This window comes from Atractosteus spatula, chromosome 9, assembly GCF_055471065.1.
Source record: "Atractosteus spatula isolate fAtrSpa1 chromosome 9, fAtrSpa1.hap1, whole genome shotgun sequence".
NCBI lineage: Eukaryota > Metazoa > Chordata > Actinopteri > Semionotiformes > Lepisosteidae > Atractosteus > Atractosteus spatula.
The window spans coordinates 41,847,705-41,874,688 of record NC_142714.1 but is presented as its reverse complement, the minus strand read 5'-3'; the positions used below and the strand labels follow the sequence as shown (position 1 = coordinate 41,874,688).

The 26,984-nt window shown below is 41.7% G+C and overlaps 1 protein-coding gene and 1 pseudogene across 1 annotated transcript in view; both read right to left on the bottom strand.

Moving 5' to 3' along the window:
* Positions 1 to 26,984, bottom strand: part of col4a5 (collagen type IV alpha 5 chain) — a 91,568-nt gene that overhangs the window by 39,743 nt on the left and 24,841 nt on the right. Inside the window, exons 2-25 of the mRNA XM_088924587.1 lie at positions 21,304 to 21,363; positions 19,516 to 19,605; positions 18,756 to 18,800; positions 18,100 to 18,144; positions 17,762 to 17,824; positions 16,776 to 16,829; positions 16,176 to 16,202; positions 15,543 to 15,623; positions 14,776 to 14,838; positions 14,205 to 14,240; positions 13,174 to 13,215; positions 12,089 to 12,181; positions 10,588 to 10,641; positions 9,613 to 9,669; positions 9,460 to 9,504; positions 8,271 to 8,324; positions 7,470 to 7,511; positions 5,586 to 5,679; positions 4,313 to 4,348; positions 3,512 to 3,679; positions 2,363 to 2,443; positions 1,966 to 2,052; positions 1,165 to 1,235; positions 309 to 500 (exon numbers count right to left, since the gene is read on the bottom strand). Of these exons, the coding sequence (XP_088780713.1) occupies positions 309 to 500; positions 1,165 to 1,235; positions 1,966 to 2,052; positions 2,363 to 2,443; positions 3,512 to 3,679; positions 4,313 to 4,348; positions 5,586 to 5,679; positions 7,470 to 7,511; positions 8,271 to 8,324; positions 9,460 to 9,504; positions 9,613 to 9,669; positions 10,588 to 10,641; positions 12,089 to 12,181; positions 13,174 to 13,215; positions 14,205 to 14,240; positions 14,776 to 14,838; positions 15,543 to 15,623; positions 16,176 to 16,202; positions 16,776 to 16,829; positions 17,762 to 17,824; positions 18,100 to 18,144; positions 18,756 to 18,800; positions 19,516 to 19,605; positions 21,304 to 21,363 (1,680 nt within the window). The remainder of the gene's footprint in view (positions 1 to 308; positions 501 to 1,164; positions 1,236 to 1,965; positions 2,053 to 2,362; positions 2,444 to 3,511; positions 3,680 to 4,312; positions 4,349 to 5,585; positions 5,680 to 7,469; positions 7,512 to 8,270; positions 8,325 to 9,459; positions 9,505 to 9,612; positions 9,670 to 10,587; positions 10,642 to 12,088; positions 12,182 to 13,173; positions 13,216 to 14,204; positions 14,241 to 14,775; positions 14,839 to 15,542; positions 15,624 to 16,175; positions 16,203 to 16,775; positions 16,830 to 17,761; positions 17,825 to 18,099; positions 18,145 to 18,755; positions 18,801 to 19,515; positions 19,606 to 21,303; positions 21,364 to 26,984) is intronic.
* Positions 14,605 to 14,692, bottom strand: LOC148828587 (U6 spliceosomal RNA; annotated as a pseudogene).

Sequence of the window (26,984 nt, the reverse complement as noted above, 5' to 3'; positions counted from 1 at the left end):
CTTCCAGCAGCAACCTTAGTTTTTCCCAGGAGCTCTCTCATACAGGTACTGACCAGGCTCACACCTGCTTAGCTTCAGTGGGTAGCCAGTTGTGAGTTGAAGAGTGATATGGCTTCTGGTCATTAATTCATTGACGTTATATAACAAAATTACAAATTTCAAATTAAGCACAAAATCGGGAACAAGGAGCCACATGATAGTCAGCCTTTACAAGAAGATTACAAAGCCTATATGTGAAATGTTATTTAGGACTTGGAATGAGATAACTGGTCATCTTCTGTCCACAGGGGGTTATGGACTCTACTCACAGGGGCTCCTTTAGGTCCGGATGATCCAGGCAAGCCATCTCGGCCTGGTCTTCCCTCTGGGCCAGGCGGACCAGGGAGCCCTGGGAATCCTGGGTCTCCCTTATCACCCTTCATATCTGGGAGAGCGATGGCATCACCAGGATCGCCCTTCATACCTGGGATTCCAGGAAGTCCTGGGCCACCTGGCAAACCCTGGAATCAGAGACTTGTTAGGAATTGCAACCATATTCTACCTCTTAAAACCTCCATTCCTTGCATGATGTGGAGGAATACAGCTCAATAAAACAAACTTTTACAGAACTCTCTCCACAAATACACATTTCCAGTACCACCTTGCAGTAACAGCTTTGCCCCTCTTTCCAGCCTCTTACTTTAATACTGACATCCACTTGAATTTCCTCAGCTTCAGGTCTCAGGTTGGTCTAAAATACCCAGACTTGCAGAAGATTCACAAGGGAACACGAGGCTGTACCTACAGTATCTCACCTATTACACCAAAGTGCCAGAAATGAAAGACAACCATTTGTTTTAAGGGGGTCATGAAATCCAATGAACTCTGACCATCAGAAAAAAACAATCGTCAATATAGTCACCAGCAATAGCAGTTTTAAGAAGTATTCTAGGCAGAGTTAGCACAGATCCCTTTAAACATACAGGTAACAGTTTACTGATATACACATAGTAGTCCTTAGCTGGTATGACTGAAATTTCCATGTTGATTTTTCCTCTCTTCCCCCTTGCATCCAATAAGATACAGTAGCACTTGAATTACATGCTACTTCTTTACTGTCGGGAAGAGCAATAGGAAGTGAAGTTAAAGGAAGGGAAATCTGCATGAGAAAAGGCTGTTACTTACAGGAGGTCCCATTGGGCCTGATCCACCTGGGAAGCCTCTATCTCCTTTGAGTCCAGGCAACCCACTAGATCCTACAAAGAGATGAATAGAGTCATTCTGGAAGCACTCACTAACTCTCCTCAGGTGCTGTGGAGCTTGTAGGTGTCAGATGTTGAATGTTTCCTCAGGCAGGCATTTTGAAGGATGATGTCCACACGCTCAATATTTCCTAAGCTATGCAGAAGGCAAAGTTTTACCAAAATGTGAGATCCCAAATTGGGTGGATGTATGATAAAACATATTTATCATTATTCATAAAAATATATAAATACAGAATCGACTGGGCTTCTAATCCTGGAATACTTGATAAATTTCAAGTAATGAGTTCAACCACAGAATAATTGCCTCAGGTGACCCACATGGGCCCTACGTTTAATTTGCAGGGAATGTGACCTTCATCTCACATTAGAAGTACTTCGGATTCCTTCTGCTTGAAAAGCACCACATAAAAATGCACTGTAACACGTCTACTGGGAGCTCCCATCACACACATTAATACTCTGAGATAATGGCCGGAGCAGGAGTGAGGCAGAACTGTTGCATAAATACCACAGTCGAAAACTCAGAAACATCTGCATAGTTATGAATTCATAAAAAACGCACAAACAACACCATTGTTTTGGTATAACAAGGTTATAAAAGCAGCTGCTGGATGCTGATATTCAGGTGTTATTAAAGGCTCACTATGCTTGAGCTTTATCATGGTTCATATTTCTTCGAGTCCCCTGGTTGCCCAGAAACACTTGTGGAGGAGCCACTTACCAGGAAGACCAGGGGGTCCTGGGGGTCCAATAGGCCCTGGACGTGGGTCTATATTGAAACAGTTGTAGCAGGTATCCCCCTTTTCACCTGGGGCAAGAGACCAGAGGGGATAGCATCAGGCACAATGGGACACAAATGCTAAAACATTAGCAACCCCAAGCCCAATGACAAGACTCGGTGGCATTCAATGCACTATGTGAGGAACACAAGCAAGATTTTCAACACTTTCCCAGGCAGAATTCTGTCCATTCTTGCATGAAAAACACTACAAAAAAATCACAAAGTGAGCAAGTAGCTTAGGTATTCAATGTTCTTTCTCCTCCTGCAGAATGGCACAGAATCCTTACACCTCAAGTGTGCATTTGGGAAAGAGAGAAGGCCCATTTCAACTAGTTACCTTTCAGTCCAGACTCTCCTGGAAAACCTTGGGGACCGGGCTGTCCTGGCAAACCTGGGGACCCGTCTTTGCACTCCACACCTGCGAAGACAGACAGCAGTCACACTCCAGGTGAACAGAATCGATATGGCATTAATAAATCGCACCATAAGAACATACTTGATTTCAGCATAAGGTTCCTCTGCAAAATGTGCAGTGAAGCAACTCACTGAATTCTGCAAACTGCTTACTCATGTTTGAGTGAGTACCCAACTTCACACTGCAAAGTTTGGGTCCAATTTTCTCTCATTAAGTATTTCACAAATAAGGCCAGGAAAAAAATACCATAGCTCCATACTGACTGAATTTATGCCATGGTGAATTCCTGGCATAGTTCTGAGGCCGAAACAGGCAACACTTATTCATAGAAAAACAGAACACATACCATCGGGCAAACATTTCCACCTAGATGACTGAAGGAATACCAAATAACAAGGGGCTCAGGGGGAAACAGAACAGCAGGTGAACAGAACCGATGAAAGTTACATTTTGCCATTCAAAAGGCTGAAGAAGGGTCATTTGTAGTGTCTCTTTTTCTGCTTCATAAAAGTGGAAGAACAGTAACAGAGAACTGGACATTAGGTCACCTCTCTGCTATACATCTACAGAAACAGATCCACTGCATCAAACCAGCTACCGACTTAACAGAATTACATGTCTTCAAATCATAACAGGAAGACCTGAAACCAGAAATTAAGTCCATCACATCAGCCTTGTTCATTAAGAGGATAATTAATAAAATATGACATTTACAATATTACAAAGCTGTAGAAATTTTGTGTCTCTTAGGGGAACATGCAGTGCCTGTAGTCTATAGAGTTTTCACAGACCTCTCTACAAAAAGAAAAGCCCTTATTGGAACAGTTTCTGTTTTAACCATACTGATATCGGATACGAAGTGTGTACTACATTGTGTTTCGGACACTTCTAGAAAAGCCAGGCCAACAGGGCAAGTTCCGAACTACATAAACCCACGGTCTGCACGGGTTTATGCTTTTTGCTATGACACAACAAGGCTGTGGTCAAGGGAGCAGAAACTCAAAGATGGGGTGAGGATCTTACCAAAGGGTTTTAAAGACTGGGCAGGTACAGTTCTAGCTGCTACTGTACCTGTTACGCTGCCTGGGGGTCCCGGAAGCCCAGGTGGTCCAGGGGGCCCTGGTCGCCCACTGAGTCCAGGTGGCCCAGGGAGGGATACTCCAGGTTGCCCTTGATCGCCCTTCAGTCCCCTTTCCCCAGGGAAGCCAGGTTGGCCAGGAGAGCCTGGAAGTGAAGAACCTGAAGCACAAAGGACTCTCGTCAAGAACCGGACTGACATGTCCCGGGGCGCCAGCTTCTCTGTTGGCCATTCACGGCATTTGGACCCAAGGATAGTTCAAGTTTTTCTCATCCACCCTTACTGTGGAGCACTAAGCAATATGTGGTGAACATGACTAAGGTACATTAATACATTTCATAAAGACAAGAGAAAAAGAAAAAAGAACAGACACTTATAGGTTATAAAAAAGCTGCCCAGCAGGAAAAAAAATGATGAAAATACTAAAATAATCCAGCTGCACACACTTTTGCAGAAATAATGTGAATAACAACAACATTTTGGAGTGGTGTGTGTACCGAGGCAGGTGGATTCTGAGTACTTCTGAGGAAGGTGGGTGAAAGGACCTGTGTGAACAGAATATGCCACTCTTCCTTTTTAAAGGCCTGCTTTGTATGCAGTGGAACACTGAGGAACAAACCTGCTCAAACACGCATGTAAGAACACTTTCCATGATGGTGAGTGTGGAGACTCACTGCTAGGGTGGGGACACAGTTTTTCTACTCCTCCTTTATCGTTGTTTTACTCTAGTCTTAACATTGCCTATTAGAATGCATGGATCCAGCCTATAAGCCTTAGAAAACAGTATAACTCACCTGGAAGGCCGGGTTGCCCAGCGGGGCCTGATATACCTGTAATTCAGAGCAAACAAGAGTGAGGGGTAGACTTTGCCATCTGTGCAATTTTATGATCCTTTTCACATTAACCAAAGAATAGAACCGTACTTCCACGTTTGTAGTATAATAGGCATCCTTCTCTGAGACCCTGGTCATTTTTGCAGCATTAAAACTGTAAGTGATGACATACAGCTCTCTTGACTTTTTATAACTGACATTAGAGTGTATACTGTTACATTACTACACCAAACAAGTTAAATTCAGTCAATACGTTAATTTTGCCACATCAAAAGCCAGGCAGGTCTACCACAGCTATATAAAAGGTAATGAAGCATTTAATGTTTAACACAAATCTCCAGTCCAGACTCACACAGAGTGAGTCATTTCCAATACAGATTTAGCCCTGAACACCAAGAAGTCTGACAACTGCTACAGTACGTAAAGAGAATGGGTACACATCTACACCAAACCTAGTGGTGATCACATTCTGGATGAGATTTCTTTAACCAATCCACTGATCAGTTTGAGGAATTCTCAAGTGTATCCAACAATCCTACCTCAAGTAAACCTGTTTCCGAATCAGCTCCCTAGTGTCACAATGAGAAATGTCAAAGAACACATGTACAGTACATGATGTGGATCCTGTCCACTGACACACACCACTGGCTTTACTGGGACAAAAGGAACAGGAAGAGCACAGCCACATGTGATTTTATCTACTTAGCCTGTGCTGGTAAAATAAGACCTTCATTTGAAATCAGTCTACAACTCCAAGAAGTTACTTACCCCTATTCTTGTCCCCCTTTGTTTCTGTACCATCTGAAAAGTGGTACTGGCTGCCTTTGAAAGACTATCAGCACAATGTAGACTGGATGTGCTGTGAAGCCATCCTGTGCACGATTATAGCATGCAGATTCTCCCAAAACACAAGACATTCCCAGTGCTTAGGTTCAAAGCGCAGTGAGATAATGAGAAATTCATCATTATTGTTTTGCAGACACCTTAAGTCAAGGTGACCAACATAAGCAGAGCTGATACAATAAGGGATCATTTCATGGGATAATCTTTGCAAGGGATAATTTCGCTATACAAACCTAATTGGTGTGGTAATATAAAGCTAATGTTACAGTATATGCTACAGAACTCTCAACGTGGGGTAAGAGCCCAAAATAAGTGATAATCACAGAAAAACCTGGATTCTCCTTTAGGCATCCCTTAGTGCAACCTAATGTCCCTGGTCTCCGATAGCTACCTGGTGGCCCTCTTTCCCCCTTTCTTCCCGGGCTTCCAGGAAATCCAATGTCTCCTTTTGCACCAACACCGTTCAAATCTGATCCAGGGATGACCTGCAACACATAACCCCATTTTTCAATTACTCTTAATTTTTACTGAAAAACACGAATACATGCTGGTGACTGAAAACAGCTGACCCTTTTTTAAGGAATTTTTCCTATTTTAACTATTTCCCTCCAAAATTCCAGGACTGACTCCTGGAAAACAAAAAGGCATGAATCCTAACCCCCTCTAAAGCCACTTGCACATCAGTAGAGCAAAACGGAGAGCAACAGGGTGCTTTTCCACCTATTCTCATTGAGTGACTGTAGAGTTGGTTTGGCCTATCTGGAGCAGTTCAAATCTATGCATTTAGTTGGAAATATTTTGTTTCTATTGAAAATTGTTTCTCTTCCAAAATTAGAAACACTTGTGGCGTCCCTCAAGGCTTAATTCCGGGACTGATATTGTTTCAGTTTTCACATGTCACATCTGTGAAATGCTATTATGGAGCATGAGATTGATTTTCATAGCTATGCAGTTGATGTTATACATCTCTGATTCGCTTAATGTTGAGAACCCTATTGCTGAACTGGTTATGTGTACAGAGGATATTAACCTGTGGATGACTCAGACCATCCTACAATTGAACAAGGACAAAACAGGGCCTGGTTATTGGAATGAAGGCCCAGAGAGAGAAACTGTGCTCTCAACATCCTGACACACAACATCAAGCCACTAGTTAAAAACCTAAGTGTGTTCTTTTGATCCTGATTTAAATCTCAAAGCCCACATCAATAATGTCATAAATAAAGCTTATTCATCACCTCAGAGATATTGCAAAAGTACAGCTGTTATCAGGCAGGTACTGAGAATCTAATGTACACATTTTTTTAACTAGTAGGCTCTGGTACTGCAATGTCCTCCTGTCTGATCACCCCAAGAAAGCTTTAATTACAAGCTTTATTTAGATTAAAAATAGAGTAGCACATCTGTTGACCAAGAACAGAAAGAGAGCACATATTACACCTGGTTTAAAGGGCCTTCACTGTATAAATCAAGTATTTGCCCTGAATATATGTCTGAAATGCACTTAAATTAGGTTCCTATCCAATTCCTCTGGTCCTCTGACCAAGACCTGAGAGACCGCTTTTATTGTGTACGGTCCTCATCTATGGAGCAGCTTGCCAGAAGAGCTACAGGTTTCATAGTCTATTGACATTTTTAAATGTAATCTTAAAAATACCTTCTCACCTTGCCTTTTATACAAGGGCCACGTAGCTTTTCAATGTATTGATTTCTTTTAATTATCTTTTACAGTACCTTGTTTTCTCTTACTATGTACTATTATTTTTAATGTTGATAATTACGTAAACAAATGTGACTTGGTCCACATGAAACTGCAGGAGGTACCGGAACATTCCTGTGATATTGCTCTCCTATATTAACATCCAGACAATAGGGTTGTATTTTTATGTTAAAAGGCAACGGGTCAGATGTGAGGATTTTTTAAACAACCACCTTCATAATCTGCGCTCAGCAGAAAAAGTAAAAAAAAAAGAGCACAAGTACTTTGCCTAAGTATCAATGTCCACATCCCTGAACCGGAACAAAAAAATAACCTGATGTCATGGGAAGCACAAAAGACAAAGCCCTGTTATGAGCTCTTCAAAACTACAAGCAGAAAGTATTTAACTGCCCTTCAGCAGGATGGGAGGAACAGTCTAATGATCTGGACAGCAGTGCTGTGAACATCCCCTGTAAAAATATCACTTATGATATTGGGGTTTGCCTAAAGGTATCCTTCCCATAAATCACAAGGTTCCACTCCACCTCCCTTTACCCCCCATGTAATTGTTCTTACCACACCAGGAGGCCCTGGGAAACCACGATCGCCCTTTTCTCCCTGAAATGAAACAGAAAATCAGCCACCTCCAAAAAGATTTGCCCCAATTATACACCTTAAGACATACTGCGAGGCAATACTCTCATTCTTCTTTGTCAGAAAATGTCATTTTTTTAGTACGTTTAGTAATAATTCTTTACACTTACTGTATATAGTGCTTTTCTGGACACTCCACTCAAAGCGCTTTACAGGTAATGGGGACTCCCCTCCACCACCACCAGTGTGTAGCCCCCACCTGCATGATGTGACGGCAGCCATAGTGCGCCAGAACGCTCACCACACATCAGCTATCAGTGGGGAGGAGAACAGACTGATGAAGCCAATTCATAGATGGGGATTATTAGGAGGCCATGATTGGTAAGGGCCAATGGGAAATTTGGCCAGGACGCCCTACTCTTTTCGAGAAACGCCCTGGGATTTTTAATGACCACAGAGTGTCAGGACCTTGGCTTTACATCTTATCGAAAGGACAGCCCCTTTTTACAGTATAGTACCCCCATCACTATACTGGGACATTAGGTACCACACAGCCTCCAGGGTGAGCGCCCCCTAGTGGCCCCTCTAATACCTCTTCCAGCAGTAACCTTAGTTTTTTCCCAGGAGGTCTCCCATCCAGGTACTGACCAGGCACCTGCTGAGCTTCAGTGGAGCTGCCAGTAGTGAGTTGCAGGGTGATATGGCTGCTGGCAAGTTAAGGACCTTTTGCGGTTTAGGACCATATCGGACTCTTATCGGAGGGGGGGCCAGAGAGATACTTACCCGATCGCCATCGAAGCCCGGCTGCCCTGGAACGCCGGAACCGCCAGGAGGACCCTGTAGGGACACGGGGAGAAAAAGATCACCTGTGTTGTTCGAGCTGGTGGTTTTTCCAGCTGGGATCGCTGGGTGGCCACACATTCCATCCAGGGGTGGTGAAAACTGCCCAGTCCATCACTGGGGTTGCTCTCCCACCCATTCAGGACATTTATGACAGACGGTGCTTGAGGTAAGCTCTAAGCATCATAAAAGACCCCATACACCCCAGATACAGACTGTTTTCCCTCTACCATCTGGAAAATGGTATCAGAGCATTTGGGCCCAGACTACCAGACTCAGTGACAGTTTTTACCCCCGCACTATCAAACTATTAAACTCCCAGCCTCTCTCACCTATGATCTGAACCCTTATGGTGCCTTCTCTCTTTATCAAAACTCAAACGCACATTGAAATCTACCTCTACCTCACATGTCAAGACATTCACTCCCCATTATTTTGTATCATTTATTTCATTCTGGGGATGTATGATTTTGCACAACTGTTGTTGTTTTGCACAATGCTTGTTGTCTGTCTGTCTTTTCTTACACAATTGTATTGTTTTTTGCACTACTTACCTTATTTGAGAGCTAGCTAAATAGCATTTCGTTTTACCATATACCTGTGTATGAGTATAATGACAAACTTGAACTTGAAAGCCCAGCCACCCCAAAGTCAATAATTCAAAATCGCTGCAAAACCAGTTCCATTCTTTATTAATGGAAATGAATGAATATCTCTAGCTAGATCTACTATATGTACTGTATCTGCTTGCTCAGAAGCATTCTTGGAATATAACATTCAAATATTAATTTTACATTCCCACTGCTTTTGACAACAAATTAAACTGTGACATTCCTGTTGAGAATGGAGGCATGTATAATGTTTTCAGAATGGAGGCAAGGAATACTTGGTTTGAAAAATGGAAACGGACAGGGATGCTTGTGAATTTTCCTTTTTGGATACATCTACTCTTCAGACAGATACCAGAGGAATACCGTGTCTGACAGTACCCTAGCTGTGGTTAAAGAAACCCGTAACTGCTGCTGGCATTGCACTGAAGAGCACATCTTTCCACCAACTATAATTCCCTGCAGGACAAAACTATCACACTTCTGTTGTGGGACCAAGCCAACCCTATTGCAAGAATACTCACCTGGAATCCTTTTGGCCCAGGATCACCATCTTTTCCTGGCTTTCCCTTTGAGAAGGAAATACAGCAAACAAGTCAGCCTCACGAATGTCAGGTTTCATCAATTCCAAATAAGTTTTCCTGCGTGCTTTCAGGAACTCGTCCCGGCCTACTTACCCTCTTGCCCGGTTCCCCTGGCTCCCCCTTCTCACCCTTTGGACCACCAGGAGGACCCTGGAACACAGAGCACAGACTGAAGATGGGAGGGTGGAGCAGAGAGCGAGGAGTGCCTCCCACATGACTTAAACAGTGTTTTTCCACTTTCAAGGGGGATCTACAGCAGGCTGTTCCCAGAGTCTCTGTCACCAGTCGGGCAGACCTCATAAGACGCAGACACTGTTCATTTTCTCCAATGTTCAAAATGCATTCCAAAGCAAAAGATCAAGGCAACTTCATGAAGTATTAACTCTCAATTCTTTAAGATTACTAAAAGGTCTTTAAGGACATTAAAAATGGAAAACATATGCAATTCTACCCTTCAACCTCTGCAAAGAAATCTTGCCGAGTTGAATACATTTAATTTTGGCTTTGTAATGTAATTGTGCTACGTGCCTTTATGGATCAGAAAAGTGGCTTTGAGATAATTGCTTTGAAGTTCCTTGTCCTATTTAATATAATGCTTTGCTGTGACCTCCCTTTTTAACCCACTGACGACAGGATTTGGGATATCGGTATAGTCTGACAACTTACTGAAGAAAGCCATTTAATACTACTCGCTTCTGCCCGCCTAAATAGGGCTACAAGAGAGAATCCTTTTCTAAAAGGGCTTATTAATCATTGTCGCCACTCATTCAAAGAAAGGTGGATTTACTGTTCATTAAAGGAAACTCATCATTCTTCCTCACTGGAAAACAAAACTGTCATTACGGTTTCCTTCATTGCTGACAAGTTGCTTGTCTGAAGGTGCACAACAAGCTATGGGGTGTCTATCTGGTTTTGAAACATTTTCGACTATTCTTTGTGACTGGTAAGTGATGGCTGAAGGAAGATTCAATATGAATGTATTTCAATGGGGCTCCCTTGGGCTTGTTATAACTAGGGATAAAGCAACAGGAGGCTTAGTTCAGTTTCTCAGGGCTGACATCTACTTACTGAAGGTCCTGGAGGTCCAGGGAGGCCAGGCTGGCCAGGTTCTCCCTGGTCACCCTGCCAGGAGAGAAAACAGGAGGGATGTCAATTGTTTGCCATTACAAAATACAAATGACAACACAGTGAAAATGGCCCTCATGGACAAGGACAGGAACACCAAACACTGTCCAAGTTTCACAAACAGATCTGTAAATAACATCAAATTGGTGGTGCCCTCTAGTGGGAATAAGAGAGAAGTACAACCATTTGAGACCGAAAATCACTATATCACAATTTACCATAACATTTACTAATCGAGAGAATTTGGTGAAACTATGTAAGGCAGGAGAACAAATATCAAAGATTAACTTGCACAGTGCATATATATACGTTGAAACCCCAGCTCCATTAGAATAAGAAGCAAATATAGACAACCAAAAGAAGTGATAAAGTTTCAGGGAGAAGCTAGTGATATGGGAGTTTTAAAAAATCTACCTATCAATCGTACAGTGAAGAAGACCATACAAGTCAATTTTATTCAGAATTATTTAAAACATCACAGTTGTGTGTGTTGCTCACTACATTTCTGATCTATTGAAAGTAATCAGATGTCTTATTAAACAAGAGGATACATGTACTCAGCCCTATACTGGTTGCTCAACACAGATTTGATCAGTGATCAGCATCACCTGCTTTTGGTAACTGAGGGATTAATGACTATTTTAGCCGCTGTTTGGCATCAAGGAAAAGTAGCTCAGTCCTTGTTTCATAACGATTTACGATTATAATGTTTTAGCTTAACTGGAAAACAAGGACATTGCGTGATGAAATAAAAACTAAAAATGCAGAACACTAGGAATATGATGACAAACGTTTTTTGCCTCCCATGTAGAATAATGCAACATGTCAACAAAAAACGGAATTATAAAAGATACTAAAAGCCGCTAATCCACATCTTTGAGTAAGATGTTTTGTTAAAAGGATGAAAGCTGGTCATCATCAAAACTGTGACAATGGAGAAGGTAACCAGTTATTTTCAACAACTTACAGCTGTAATTAAATGTTTTTATAGGCTTATCAAGTAGGAAACTGAATGTCTGTTTCAGCATTACAAGAATATTAAGAGCTTGCATGCAGGTACAATGAGTAATTACATATGTACAGAGCATTATATTTTTAATCAAGTTAATATTAAAATAAAGACAATATCATTCCCTCAGCTCAGCTTTAGTGCTAAGCAGATCATATTAACTCTGCAGTTTATGCAGTGGTACTATAAACTCACATATGTTCACTATCTGTGCCACAATCACAGAGTTACTAATTTACAATACCACATCAGACTTGATAAGGTACTCACTGTAACAATAATGAGTTACTTTTTAAAAATAAACCAGTGTTACTAATTACATTTTGTTCATGTAACTGGCTTGACTAAAACTTAAAAAGAACTTCAAAAAATCTTACTTTACACTGAAGCCCGGGTAGCAGTGCGTTAGAAGGGAGTAATAACCCCCATTCTTACCTTGTCCCCTCTCTGGACCTCCCCATCTCCGGGCTTCTTCTGCTCACTGATGATCCCCTTGGGCCCGGGTGGGCCGGGTGGTCCAGGATTACCCTGAAACCAGACCGCGAAACAGATCTAGTCAGTACAGAAGCACACAGCTGCCACCAAGGAAAAAAAAACCCCCACCCTTATCTCGCAATTACGAGATAGTCATTCTCGCATACTTTATGTGATCATGCGACAGCACAACTGTCATACTGTATAATACCTACAATATATCTCTATGTGCAGACTTACAGTTTTAAGCAGTGGGACTGATTGCACATATAACTGTTCATAACGGAACCATCACTGCTTTGATCTCGAAATCCCCCAAAAAGTGGTCCTCATGCTTATTATGATTCTGTTCATATTTGCTAAAAATTGCAAGATTTCGTTATGACTCAACCCCAGTCGAAAGTAAATCCAGAAAAATTCTGCAGCATTGGACACTGACACGACCACTAAACCAAAAGTGCCAGTCAAGTTCACGGTAGTTTCTAGATGTATTCAGTGCACAACGTAATAGGTTGTACATACAGTGAAGTAATCATTGCTATCTCATAATTACAAGGTAATTCGTTATCTCATAATTACGAGATAAGGGGCAAAAAGAAATGTCCCCTAGTCGGTAGCAATACGCTTCTGTAAGTCAGAACCCTGCTCCATGGACAACACAACGGATGGATGACACTGCCCCCTGGTGTCTGAGGCTGGAACTGTGCTCCTGTGTGGGTGTGGCTGTCTACATTAAGAGACAGCAACTGAATAATGTTTAGAGCAATTACACAATTGCTTTAGTAATGGAGGAGGAATATAAATATACTATATTAAGAACTGAATTGGAATAATTAATAGATCATGAAATGTTAAGGGCTCTACTAGAAATAGTCAATTAATATACAGCTGAGGACCTTAACTGGAGTTTTCCAGACTAATCAAGTCAGAAACTGAAAATCTGTGGTGAGACATTGTCAGAATTTGAAAACAAGAGATAAGCAAATTCAGTGCTCTAACTGAGCACAAATTGAACTTGGCTGACCTGGTGGACATTCAAATCTTACCTTTTCACCCTTAGGGCCTTGAAAATTTAAGCCCATGTTACCCTGAAATGATAAAAAGAAAGTTTTTATAGTGATATTCAGTGACATTCACTGAATTAATACAAAAACCACACTCGGTGACTTGTAAAACGATTATGCAAATGATGAGAAACACTGGAATCTAAGTAAATATTAGCTCTACAGTCCATCAATTAGGGGGCAAAAGAAGTAACCAAGCATTGCATCAAACCTCAAATCCACACATCTCTTCTCCAACACAGGGACCACTGATATAAAGTTCTCATAAATAAGGATATAAAACCATCACTACCGCTGTCCAAGCAGTACTTATGCAATGAGGTGATTAATTCCTTGTGATAAAAATGTTACATGCCTAGAAAATAAAATGTCAGTGGGAAGGTTTCCATCGTCTAATAATGTAGAAAAAGTTAATGGGGGTCTTAATCCTGGGGCTGGGTTTCCAAGCTAATAAAAAAAAAACTGCCGGCACCAGAAGATATACAATATTCTCTCTTTTCGCTACCCTTGATTTACAACTCTATGTAATTTTTTCCTTACAATCTTTTTGTACTGTTCCTTAATTCTTTTGAAGGCGACATGGAGATGTGTCACCACTCAGATCCTGGGTTGAAATCTGTCCATCTGTGTGGGGTCTGAATTTCCTCCCCATGTCTGTTGTTTCAGGCTGCTCTGTCCAGGTGACCTGGTGTGTGTGTAAACTGCCCCGTGTTGGTGAAGGTGTGCATGCATGCCCCACGCCATCTGACATTGGCTCTGCTTCACTATGACCCTCTAAGCATCAAGTAGTTACTGAAAACGAATGTGATGGACAGGTGCTTTAAATGGCATAATCTTGAAAAAAAATAATCTAGTACTGAAATGATTTCAATATATTCACCTCTAGTTCCGATTAATTTTTATACCCCATTTGTAAGAAACGTGGGATCAATATTCTTGAACCACACGCGGGCAAGAACCCTGAGGGTCCCAGTGCACTCACAGCGCACACATTTCCAAACCAGACAGCTTACCTTCGGTCCTGGGGGACCAGGCGGCCCTGGAGGACCCTGTAACAGAGAGATTAGATGAGACCCTGCTGCGGTACTACCAGCACAAAGCCACGCATATTACAGATCCTAGGCTAGCTCTCAGAACACAAGCCTGCTGGTACCACCTGTGAATATTCTAGCATGATCCTAAATACAGTGTTGCTGGTGAGCTGGAGCAGGGATAATGTGTGCAGAAGTCCGATACCTTGAAGCAAATTCAGAACCCTACAGCTCTGCCATGAAAGGCAGAAATTTGATCCATACAGCTGTCAAGATTGGTAAAAGTATGGCTCACAGCAAAATAAAACAACAAAAAGTATACACAGTGAAGCACTGATTTAATACTTGTACCCCTACTAGGGAATTATTTAGCCATCACTGGAAAGAAATACAATTGCTTGCCTTTCACAAGGGACCATGCTAATCTTCTCTGTGTCGTTCCAATTTTAGTATATGTGCTGCCGGAGCAAATTCAAACCGGGACCGACGCTAGCTGTGGCTGTTTTTTTTTTTTAAATCAGCTCTGCACCAAAATAAAACGGAAAGTTCTCACCTCGAAGCCAGGGGGCCCAGGAGGGCCAATGGGGCCTATGAAGCCGACTGGACCTTGGATACCCTGAAAGACACCAAACAATTAGAGAAAACTCCGATCCAGGGGCTGCGCTGCCCTGTATGCACATCACAGCACTTCCCAGGCCATTCAACAATCCGTCCGTGCATCTTAGCTGTGCTTTTATTTCATGTCTGCTCCAGCTCAGCTCCTTGCCTGTGATGGCCACAGGCTGGAGGTGATATTAAAAACAGGTAACCCCTTATTACTGACAGCTATTAAAACCCAGCTCCCTATATTTCTAAGGTATCAAACATGGGGTGCCTGCTTCTAATCAAGTGTTGCCTGCATATATTCTAGAAGCATCAAAATGCACCAAATCTAGCACTAGCGTTGAGTGTCAGGTGAAAGACCATCATTAATCTTCAAGTAAGGACATGGGAACAATGTAACTGAGCTCTGGGTATTTTTTTAAAAGCCTTGTTAAACATACAGTCGCAGAAATGGAATAACCAGGGTAAAGAAGAATACCTAAAGTCAGACTCAGATAAGGTATACAGCCAGAGCCCATTTACCCAGTATGACAATTCAAGGCAATACGTTTTCTGAAGAACCGACCTGCTTGGTAATATGGACGCCTGGCTCAACACACTCAACAGCACTTTGACAATATGCGCAGTCCACCAAGGGGACGGCGCACAAGTAGGTGTAGGAGTAATACCTTTCAGGAACTGGTAGCAAATTTGAGCTGTAACCACGAACAAACTTACCGGCGTCCCCGGAAGCCCGGGCAGACCCGGCTCCCCCTTCTGACCGAACAGGTTTGATCCGATCACTTCTCCGGGTTCTCCCTGTAAGCACACACAGACAGAGACCACTGGCTGATAAGAGCAGCGCAGAAAGCAGCGCCCCCTAGAGAGACCCTGGCAGGACTACTCCGGCTCCCAAACGCACGTGCACAGGATTTCCCAGAAAATTACAATAATTGGAAATGGGAAAAGTCACGCTCGTATCTAACCCAATATTTTTTAAGACCAAATGCTTTGCTGACAACAAAAAGCTGATTAAAAAGCTGTTTTGAATAAAGTTTAAATCTAAGCCATGGTACAGAAATTAAAAACAGATGGCTAAATATATCAAACGGATTTAAACATTAGAGCAGCTTGACTTTAATGATAAAATACAACGTTTATGATTTAAATTAAAAAATAAAATCGTATAGCTGAAATGAAGAAGTGAAATTCTTTCATGTTCTTCCACTCCACTTTTGTTCCAATTACAAAAAATGTAATTCAAGGATGAATTGCCTTATTTGCCATCTAATTTGCCTTAGATGGATCAGGCAGCAGACAGAATGTAACTATAAACAGTGGAGGACTGGAAGGGCATACAGGAAGACTTACCTTTAACCCTTGCAGACCAGGAGGACCCTAAGGAAAAGAAAAACACGGACACTGTCAGTTACACAGTTCTTCTTTCAAAAGCTCACCTCACAATAGTGAGCACCAGCTGGCAGACTGCTGACTTCCACTCTCCAATATCCACTCTTGAAATGTTTTCTGACAAGGGAGGCAGTACTTTATACGTTTTCACTAAACTGAACTGTGGTACAATGTTCAGTTCCCGATGTGGCCAAGAAAATATGACTGACTGCCCACTAGGTGGCACAGTGCACCGGGTATCACAAATTTGTGTTAAAAAGATCAGTGGCTTTTAAATTAGTATGTTTCTGGAAAACTGGCATCTATCTGTAGAATGTGTTGAATAGCTAGTTCTCCACCATTAGGGGTACTGAAATAATGGAACAGAAGCAGCATTAGACAATCAGGATGTGGCTGAATTTTAAAAGGTTTAAAAGCCAAGTGTGGAATCAGTCTTAGAAGAGCGACTAGAAAAGATGTAGAAGAGATCACGTCTAGTGTGACACATTACGTGATGGGGAAGGTTCAGTACCTAGTAGAAATCTGACATAACAGGAACTGAGGTCAGAATGTTCCACTTACCGGAAGGCCCTGTAAACCGGGAAAACCTGGGCTTCCTGGAAGTCCTATGTCACCCTGAGGTCAAAAACACACAATTTCATTCACCTGTTTACTCCTGGTTCCTTCTATATAGTCAAATGATTCCCATGGTCCCACCAAGACCCTAACAGCACAGGTGAGCAAACACACTAGCCTCACTTAAACCTGTATCAAAACCACGACTGGTACTACACAGCAAATTCACATCTATAACCGACTCTCTGATTAGCATATTTTGGTAGCACTAACGCTATTAAATTGTATGTTACATTTAGCTGCTTAGACCTGAAAGAACACCTTTTCAAAATACATTTTGGAAGTGCATGTATCACAAAGGAGAGCAGCTTCTGACACTTAAAATCCACATATGTATATAAGTGTACATACAAACCTGCAGAAATACAGTACAGAGCAAGTCTAGACACTCAGAATCAAAGTTCAGCCTTCACTCACTGCTTTCCCTTCTTTTGTGCAGGAGCAATGGTTTTCTCGAAATTAGAGCAGTTTCAAGTGAAATGTTAATACTGGTAAAATCAGTATAAAAAAAACAGTTCAAAGCCTTTTAGCTGGAAGGTTGTGTAGACAGGAGAGCCTGACAGTAAGCCAGTCTGATTAGACTGGTAAAGTAATGAGTAAAGTAGCTACGACAACACTTTGCACTGGCGGCCAATGGACGGGGCTATTTCGGGTTGGTGTGTTCAAGTTTTTTTATGAGAATTACAGATTCCTAAATGACAACCTTATTTTGATGTTTTTTGTAAGCACGTGTTAATAAAACAATTACAAGTTTTGAATTAATGTTGTCTAAGAGCTAATGTACACTGCATTTAGGCCTGCTTAAGGGCAACTGAACCACCAAACATGACACTACACTTCATACTTCATAGAGTCTGTACATATCCGACCGGGCCCCAGTTCAAAACAGTCCTGGTCGCTCTAGTCCGGCTAGCGAGGCAGCCAAGACTCACTTTCGTTCCATTGCATCCTGCTATTCCTCTCGGACCTGGGGCGCCATCCTGTCCAGGCAAACCCTACAGCAAAAGAACAGAGAAAAGGAAACCCGTCACTGAGGTACAATAACACAGAATGAGTCAATGAAAGGCTGGGAAAAGAAGCAGAGGGAGACACCGGGATGAGCACCGGACAGAAACAGGAGAAGAGCTCAGAGGACAGGGGCTGAAAGTGAAGTGTGAAAGCAAAGAACAGTGAGGAGAAGAGCGAGAGATGGAGAGGAGAAAAAGACAGAGACAGACAAACCAAAACTGGGGTACACAGAGAGAGGAGTGGAAATCGGAGTGGAACTCACTGGCAGTCCTGGAGTTCCTGGGAATCCCGGAAGCCCAGGTGGCCCCTAGAAACAGAGAATAACATAGTGAATGTCCTTTTGTGTAACACCTATGAACGACCAGTCAGGACACAGCAAGGCTGACATCAGACACACATTAGCCAAAAGCACAGTGAACCTCTCAAGTCCACCTTGATGAGCCCTGTTAGCTTGCTCAACCTGTCTAATGTAACCCGCAATACACAAGAACATTACTATGCATTTCGTTGTTTAATAATCAGAGAAAAGCTAAAGTTCTGGGACCTACAGGGGAACGGAGCTATAACAATAAAAGGATGTAGCTGATACCATCATTTTACACAAGTAATGAATTGAGAAGTTTAAAATCCAGACTCAGTGAATTAATTACTTGCATTACGAACAGCAAGTGTGTTGAGTGATTTTGGTTACAAGTTGAAGGACTGAAGTATTTCAAGCTTGTTAGCTCATACTGTATGTAGGCAGCCACTGTATTTAGCAGACTATATACTGCACATGTTTTCTCCGTCCCCATTTAGAATAACCTGCTCTTTTCTTTATGAAGGTTCACACTATGAATAACCCACTCCATTGTACACTGAGGTTTGGAAGGGCAGTGTTAGAGTACTGTAGAGCTGGAGTCTGAAGTCGGTACTCACTCTGATTCCCTTGGGTCCACCTGGGCCTAGAGGGCCCTCTTCACCCTGGAAGACAGAAAAAGCATGACAACCAGTATGTGGGATCCAATCACACCATCAATGGGCTGCCAACCTAAAAACACCTGCCCCTGATCAGACTGGTGCATCTCTTTTGAAATATCATGCAGGGGAAGAAACCAAGACAATAGAACACACAGTTCTGCAAGTACTGTATGTGTGAAAGTGTATGAGGTGAACACTGGTACGCTGGACCTCTAACCTCCTATGCACTGGTAACAACAGAATGTTGTTAGCTGGTTTGGCTGATTGAGGCTATTATTTAACAACTCACAGCATTTAAGCGTCCAACTATACACATTTTACATGACATTCACTTACAGCAGCAATAGCTGGCTGAATAATCAAGGTGGTCATGCTGGACCACGGCAGTTTCAACATATTGGCTCATCGTTGTGGGGAAGAAAAGAAAAAGACTGTGCGCTCTTACAACCTGTACAAAAGCTCGATTAGCAATGCCAGAGAATGCTTGGGCTTTGCTGAGGGCCAGACTGATGTCATTGAAACACCAAGTTTACTTCTGTCCTGCTCTTGGGTCTAACTATACAGTGGGGCTTCAGAAGCGAGATTGTGTCAGTTTAAAGCATCAGAGCACACGCCCACTGTTTGACCAAATGGTCAGGTCACCTTGACAACAAGGCAGATGCCAACGGCCACACAGAGGAATGGGGCTATAAGGAGTCCACAAAGCAATGCTTTTTACCTTCTCCCCTCTGGGGCCGATGGGTCCCTCTGGTCCAGGGAAGCCTGGCAACCCAGGCTGGCCTTGTAATCCTGGAAAGCCCCTTTCACCCTGGGAAGAGAAACCAGACACTGGTACCACATTGCTGGGTCCACACAAATAGCTAAATATAAGGCAACCAGAGACTAAAGAGAGCTCAGTGGACATAGGCAGCTGTATGTGAATTAACACTGGAAGGAGTTAAAGTCATGAGACAAGGCTGGGGTTCAAACCAATATGGCACCAGCCTAAGGCCCGATTGTTACCATTCTGCCAAAAGTGCCTGTCTGTCTAGCACTGCATCTAGGTGTTCATACATTTCAATATCAAAAACAGCCACGCATTCAAATCCCTACACAAAGACACATGACAATACTTCGAATCGCTTGTGGATCGAAGACAGGAATTTGACGTTTAAAAGATTTATTTAAACAAAACAGTTAACTAGTGACTGACATTTGTAAGACGCCTTCATATTAAAAGTAACTGCTCCATGGGGTAGTTTTTAATAGGTCCTGCTCCCCATCTGCACATAAAGAAAAACAAACTATGTCCTCTGTTAAAGTAGCCAGTTTTTTCTTTTTTCATGTTAATCGAAGAAGCATTCACGTACTATTCAGAAAGCTAACAAGACATCTCCTGGTACCAGTTCTACCCACCTGTTTCCACACAGAAGTGTGAAAGTGCATGTATAACAAGAGAGGAGAATTATACCACTACAAGGGTTGCTTCAGCTGTTTTAAATGACATCAGTTATTCACTGCATGTACTGTAAGTTTTAGAAGAACTAACCCTCGACAATATATAACACATCAGACATTTGGCTATAAACCCTGTGTAAGTTATGAATCTGAACTGCTTCATGCCTTCCAGACCCCTGCTGCAGTTTTCTGGGCTCCAGTCATGTGCTGGTTGGGTTCCAACAGTCTGGTGCTCAAGGCCTGGCTGTCAGTCATTCAGCCCAGAGAGTTAATGCCAGATTTCCACCAGGAGCCATACACTACCACTGAACATCATTTTCTATTGATCGTACTTAATATCCTGCAAGCTTCTTTTTTACAATAGAAGGTTGCAGTCTATCAACGCAATATGAAAGATATTTATTAGTCAAAAAAAGGAAATTCTGCTAGTGAAATTTTTAAGATGCCCAGAAAATCTGAATAGCAAATTCTTTCCTTGGTGTAGTTTATCCAGACAGGTGTTCCACTGTAAAACAACAGAGTAAAGGCACAAGTTCTGGGTCTTCATGACAAATTACTAATATTTCAGTAACATTTTTTATCTGAATGTATGTTAGAACACAAAAAAATACTGAGTAAAACAGAACACTGCTTTTTCACTTTCCCTCTAACTGTAATGTTGAAACATGCACTATATTAGATGTTACACGTGTATATGAGTGAATGGAAAAATTATGAAATGTAGAATTTAACCAGTTTTTCTACAGATAATTCTGTAGTTTTGTCAGGAAAAAAAACATTATGTTTTACATTTGCACAGATGTGATAGGGGGTAAATTCAGTGTGTCATAAGGACACTCGATCACAATAGCATGTCTGATCACAGCTGGAGGCTGTGCAGTTTGCACTCGGTTGCAGGTTCAACCTTGTAGGACTCCATTCAGGTTGCTCGAGTAAAAAGCAGCTTAATGAAACCCCAAGGAGCAATAGGGAGCTGAAAATATGAGGTTGATGATGACAAGGCATCTTAAGTCGGCAGGAATACCTTAACATCACCGTGTCTGGAGATAATATTTTGAAGGAGTCTTACCTTCTCTCCTTTCACTCCACTGCAGTCACACTTTGATCCCGAAGCACAGCCGTGGCAAGCCTGAAACACACACAGCACACCAAAGGGTCAGACACACAACCTGAGCCCATCCTCCTGCACTCCAGCACCCAGCTGGCTGACCTTCAGTCTCTGCGCAACACGGTCTGCTGTGTAAAGAGCTGATGAAACTCCAGAGGGCACGCAAACACGCCTAAGCTGAGAAAACTCATTTTTAAATTGCTGTGCAGTGGACATGCAGAAAAAAAGCTCAATAAGTTGCAGTGTATACAGCTGACTTCTTACATACTGTATATGAATGTTTTTTAATTCCACAGTCGGCATTAAGAACAACTAATGGAAACTCAGGAATTTTAGAAAAATCCTTGTGAAAATATTAAATTTAATTCAATTTATATAGCGCCTTTCACAAGGTTGCCCCAAGGCGCTTAACAAAGCAAGTGACCATATATGTTGTGAATATAGAACAGAAAAGACCAGAAGACAACGGAGGAGAGGAACCAAAAACTCCTTAGTAAGGAGAAAAAACACCTCTAAGGGTCCAAGGTCAACTGACTGCCCAACCCCTCTGGGCATGCTAACATTATTCAATTAAAAAAAGGAATAAATGAATAAGGGTCTTAATCCATCCGTCATGTCTTCTGTATGTCAGTACTCCATGCAGATCTCTGTAGACCAGCAAACTCCTCCAAGAATACAGGCCTAAAAGACCTACGACTGGGGGTCTAAGTAGAATAAAATGTTTCTAAACTTAGGAGTAGCATTTCAATATGCAGTATGAGAATGACTCAAAAAACACAGGTTAAGGAAACCTGATCAGGTAAATCAACTTCAGTTCATCGGGTGAAAAGTGGAAAATTAAGTCAATCTCCAGATTTCAGTCCAAGTGAGCAACATTTCACATTTACAAGGTCAGAACACCCAAAGAATAGACTCAAAATAGCTGTGTCAAAAGCCTGGTAAAACAACTAAAAATTAAATTAATACTACGGTGAGCTCAGTGGGTCAGACATCATGCTGTTACTGCCTCAAAGTAATATACAACAAATACTGACTTTGACACTCTGAAATTTACTTCAGGTGAATGTCCCAATACATATGCTTATTGGAAATCATTGGGTTGGTAAAAACTAAACGTTTGGTTTTGTTCTAATACTACTGGTTTTATATAATAACTTAATATACAAGGGACATTGTACTTTTCCATATTCATCTCATGATAAAAACAATTTTTTGACTGCAGTTCTGAATTTGTGGCCCCATTATTGTTAGAGAATATTGTAATTTAAAAAAAAATCATTAAGCTTTTTCTTGACAAAGCCTCCAGCAGGATAAGTGAATTTTCTTCTAAAAAGGGCAGGTGGTAGCTGCACAGAGTTTTAGAAAACTGCCATATTTCAATAAAGTGAGCTCCTTCAAAATGATGTAACCGATTAATTAAACCATTAGACTAAGTGACCTGTGAATAACTTTCAAATTAAGGGCACCATAACTTTTATATGGAAGGTCCTGTCCAATACCTTCCTCTTGACTTTCCAGTGCTGTAACTATAACAGCCATAAAAGCTATGCCAAAATATGCAAGGCTTCTTAAAGAGTCTGAAGAGCCCGTTTTTGTACTTTGATGTATTTCCACTAATCACCACTAGATGGGAGCATTTGTCTCCAGTATGAACCCTGAGAAATGCCTGCGAGGAAATGACAAAGGTACAGAGCTCCGATGAAGACAGCCAAAGGTTAGTGTGTATTTCTTTTTGGAAAGGAAATACTCTTTTACAGACAATCAACAAAACCTGCTTATATTTGGAATATTTTAGGTTTCCTGGCCAAACAAAGCTCACCATTGACGTTACTGAAGGAAGTGGCAAAATAAATTATTTATCGTCTTCACAACGTGCATTTCTAGTTTACAGTCCCAAACAAAAAGTCACATTCTGTTTTCTGCCAGCTGAACTCCCTGGGCTGGAAATCCCACAAGGAATAAAAATAGCATCCAAGAACAAAGAGAGCTGAGCAGAGGGCAAATTAGGTCTTTACAGCCCAGAGATGCACCCTGGAGGTGAGTCTGCATGAAGCTCATCTGGATTTCATTTCCTCCACTCAAGGTCGTGTTTACAGCATAGAGATAACATACAATTAGAAATGAACATTTCCAATGGGAACGGCAGAAAAAAAAAACTGCTACAGTAAATGGTACCGTGAAGGACAAGAAGACTAGGCCTAGAATTCTTCCCACAAAACATACATTTCTGAGTGTCAGTGACTGCTGAGCTTCCTAACTGAGTGCCACGCCACAGCATTTTGATACCAACACCAAGATAAAAATAATCTAAGCAGGTTACCGTTTCCTGTATGTCTGCACTTCTAGTTATTGTGCTTGACAGCAGTTCAACGTTTGCCCTCTGATATAAATATATGGAGTAACCAACACACTAACTAGTTTTACTCCCAAAATGTTTGATATTTAGTGCACAATATGCAACCAACTTGAAATGACAGACTCCTGAACCCATTTTGTTCACAGTCTTGTTGCCAGCTAAACGGTGTCCATTAATTGAATTTCAGTTAGCTACAGAAACCCTGCGTTTGATTACGGATTGCTGGGGAAAGTCTGTTTTTCTTATGAACATGGCTCCTTTGAGAACAGTCAGTCAACCAGAGCCTTGCGTGATGAATAGAAAGACAGCAGTGCACAAAGCATGTGCTGCAACTCTCCTCCACTCTGTTATCTTGTGTGCTACACATTCATGTTTTAAGCTTTTTAAGCTTTGGGGGACTGATAGAGTCCATAAAAGATTTAAGATTTTGAAAGTACCACAAGCGTTTGTGGGGCTTCCAAAATCCTAAAGTTATTTTACTTTCAGACAATTACCCACAAAACACAGAGCCTGATTAGAGCACAGAAGAGCACTAAAACTGAATAAAGCTCTAATTTGTTCATGTTAAAAGCTTATATTTTAATTCCTCTTTACTTTTGATTAGGGGCACAAAACTCATTTAATGATAATGCCTATCTAGGCAGACAACTGCACTAGAAGTAAAAAGCCACTGGTAACTAATATTCATATCTATAAGCCATTGCTTGCATTAAACCCTTCAAGAGTTAAATTTAAATTGGAGTTAAAGGCTGACCACTGTGACAGATGAAGAGCAGCTATGTAAATACAGGAATCCACAATACAAATACAAGCCACATTACTCAAAGTTGCCTTTTCAAACAGAGGGAGAATTAATGAAGTGGCTGCAGTGCATTAAAAGCTCTGTGCGCTGCCCCAATGTGGGCCTCTCGAGAGCAGCTATCCCTCTGGGGAGTCCATTCGCACAGAATTAGTCCCTTGAGAGCTTCAACGCCCGTCGCCTTTCATTAGTGAGCGGCAGCATATGGGCATAGCGCTGGGGGCGGGATCTTCTTGTCGAGAACCAGCTTGACTTGTCACCTAGCTGGCGCACGCAGCCATCATAGCGTGTTTTTCCTCTAAACATGACCGTGCGCCTTAATCTCCAGGGTGCTCCCATCCATCCCCTGGGCTCTTCCGAGATAAGACTGCACTCACTGTGCCAGAGCGGTTCAGTCCTTTCTGTCAGTTGTCTGGGTCGAGCCTTTTTATCTTTTGGAGGGAGGGGGTTCGAGTCAAAGGGGGTTCGTTTTCGTTGGCAACGTGCATGAACTTGAGGCGTGACTGTAACTGGAGCTGCTGTGTTTCTGAGGCACTTTGGCCTGCTCTCAGAAGTTCCTGGCCCGGGTCACCTAGCGCAGCCTGAAATCCCATCATCGGGAGGAAGTGAGAGGGGAGAGAGGAAGCTATACCTCTCAGTTGGTACAAGCAGAGGTCCAAGGAAAAATGACATGGAGGAGCTCGCCAAAATAGGATTGAACCGGATACACTGTCGCAGTAAACTGTCAGCTGTAGGGGTGAAGATATGCAGGGTCAAGGCATTGTGCAATACATGCAGTGATAATTTTGTAATCTACAGTTCAGAGCTGTGATTAATTCTCTGTTAAAAGGGGCATTACTACTGGTCAGTTGTGTTTCTAAATAAGATGTCATACAATATGACCAAGAACCAGAATTGTAGAGAACTAGCAACCACCTGTAGTATGGGCTATGCAAGGCTATTTTATTGTAACAAAGACAAGAAAAGACGTATATGTCTAAACATTATTCAGCAGAGAAATTGTGTCCATTTTTATCCAAAACCAAAACATGTCCATGTTTGTCAGACCTTAGTCACCAGTACTCTAACACACAGATTTCCAACACTGGTTTTGGAGGATCACTGTCTCTTCAGTTTTTGACCAGTCATGTTCTTAATCACCGGTACATTAATTTTAGTTTTCCGTTCGGCGCATATTTCTAAATTTGCTTTCAACTCTTAAAGGGTCAAATGTGACTTGTAATTTGTATCATCCCTGGACCAACTGCGGAGTTTTAGAAGTGTCCTCACTAACATGTGTTGCCTGAAACCATAGCCACATGGACCTCCGAAGAAAAAAAAAACACTGTGAGTGTCTCATTCATACCTGTGTCTGTTCTCTATCACTTGATTAACTGGATGACTAACTGCTGAAGCAGAATGTCAAACAAGTTGGAGAGAAGCAGTGTAAATTTCTGTGAGCTGACGTTGTTGGAAACTGTGTCCTTGAAGTAGGAGATTACTGACCCTCAGCACTGGCTGAAGAAACAAATTAAATGAAAGTTTTAACAAGCAAGCACATCAGTTGAGTCATAAGTTAGCACTGGAATGAAAACCAGCAGAGCATTTCTCCAGGATTGTCTAAGCTTTGTGCCATCATGCACAACCTTGCTGTCACTAATATGGAAGAGAGGAGGAAGTAAGATTCTCACCACAAACAACACAAGTACAGAGGTGAGAGTCTCTAAGCACACTGACGTCTCAGCCACAGAAAACTGGGGTAACTTTTTACTCTTTGCATATAATCACATATCCCCAACAAATATTAATATCTTCAATAACTATTTGTTGCAGCATTGCAATTCTAGCTATCAAATACAAAAACATTAACAAATATGGTAAACAGACAGATTAGATTTGACACCTATACCGGTCCAGGCACCAGTTAATAACTGCAGGCTATTTCCTACTTCTCCATTCCAATCCATGCAAACCCTTTTCAACAACTTTTATATATATAGTATATGCAGAAAATGATTCTGCAAAATGATTGTGAAAAGTTTCGAAAGCTCTTGACCTAGAGTTTTCTCTATTTGTTTGATAAATGTTGTATAGGTTCCAAATGAGGACTTTTGAACTCAAAGATTTTTCAATTTAGATTTAAAAAGGTACTAGAGGTATTAGGTAGTAAAACTTTGCCCTCCTTTGTATCCCAGACTGCTCTCAACCTTTTCCAAATGAACACTGTCTTGCACACACAAATAGTTATTTACATTCAGCTACCCTGGTGTCTGATGGCCACAAAAGGAAAGGGTCATTTAGGTAGTATATACTGCTGAAATGAGCATACACTCCCATATATTTTACAGGAGCTGTTCCAGGCATTAAACAGATCTGGACATGTTCTCTCAGCTTATGGATGCTAGCAGACCTAAGGGGTCTGGAAGGCCACCCCTAAATTTTACAAGTGTCTGAGCACATCAAAAAGAGATCCCAAATTAGAACCACACTCCTTAAGGTTTTATGGCT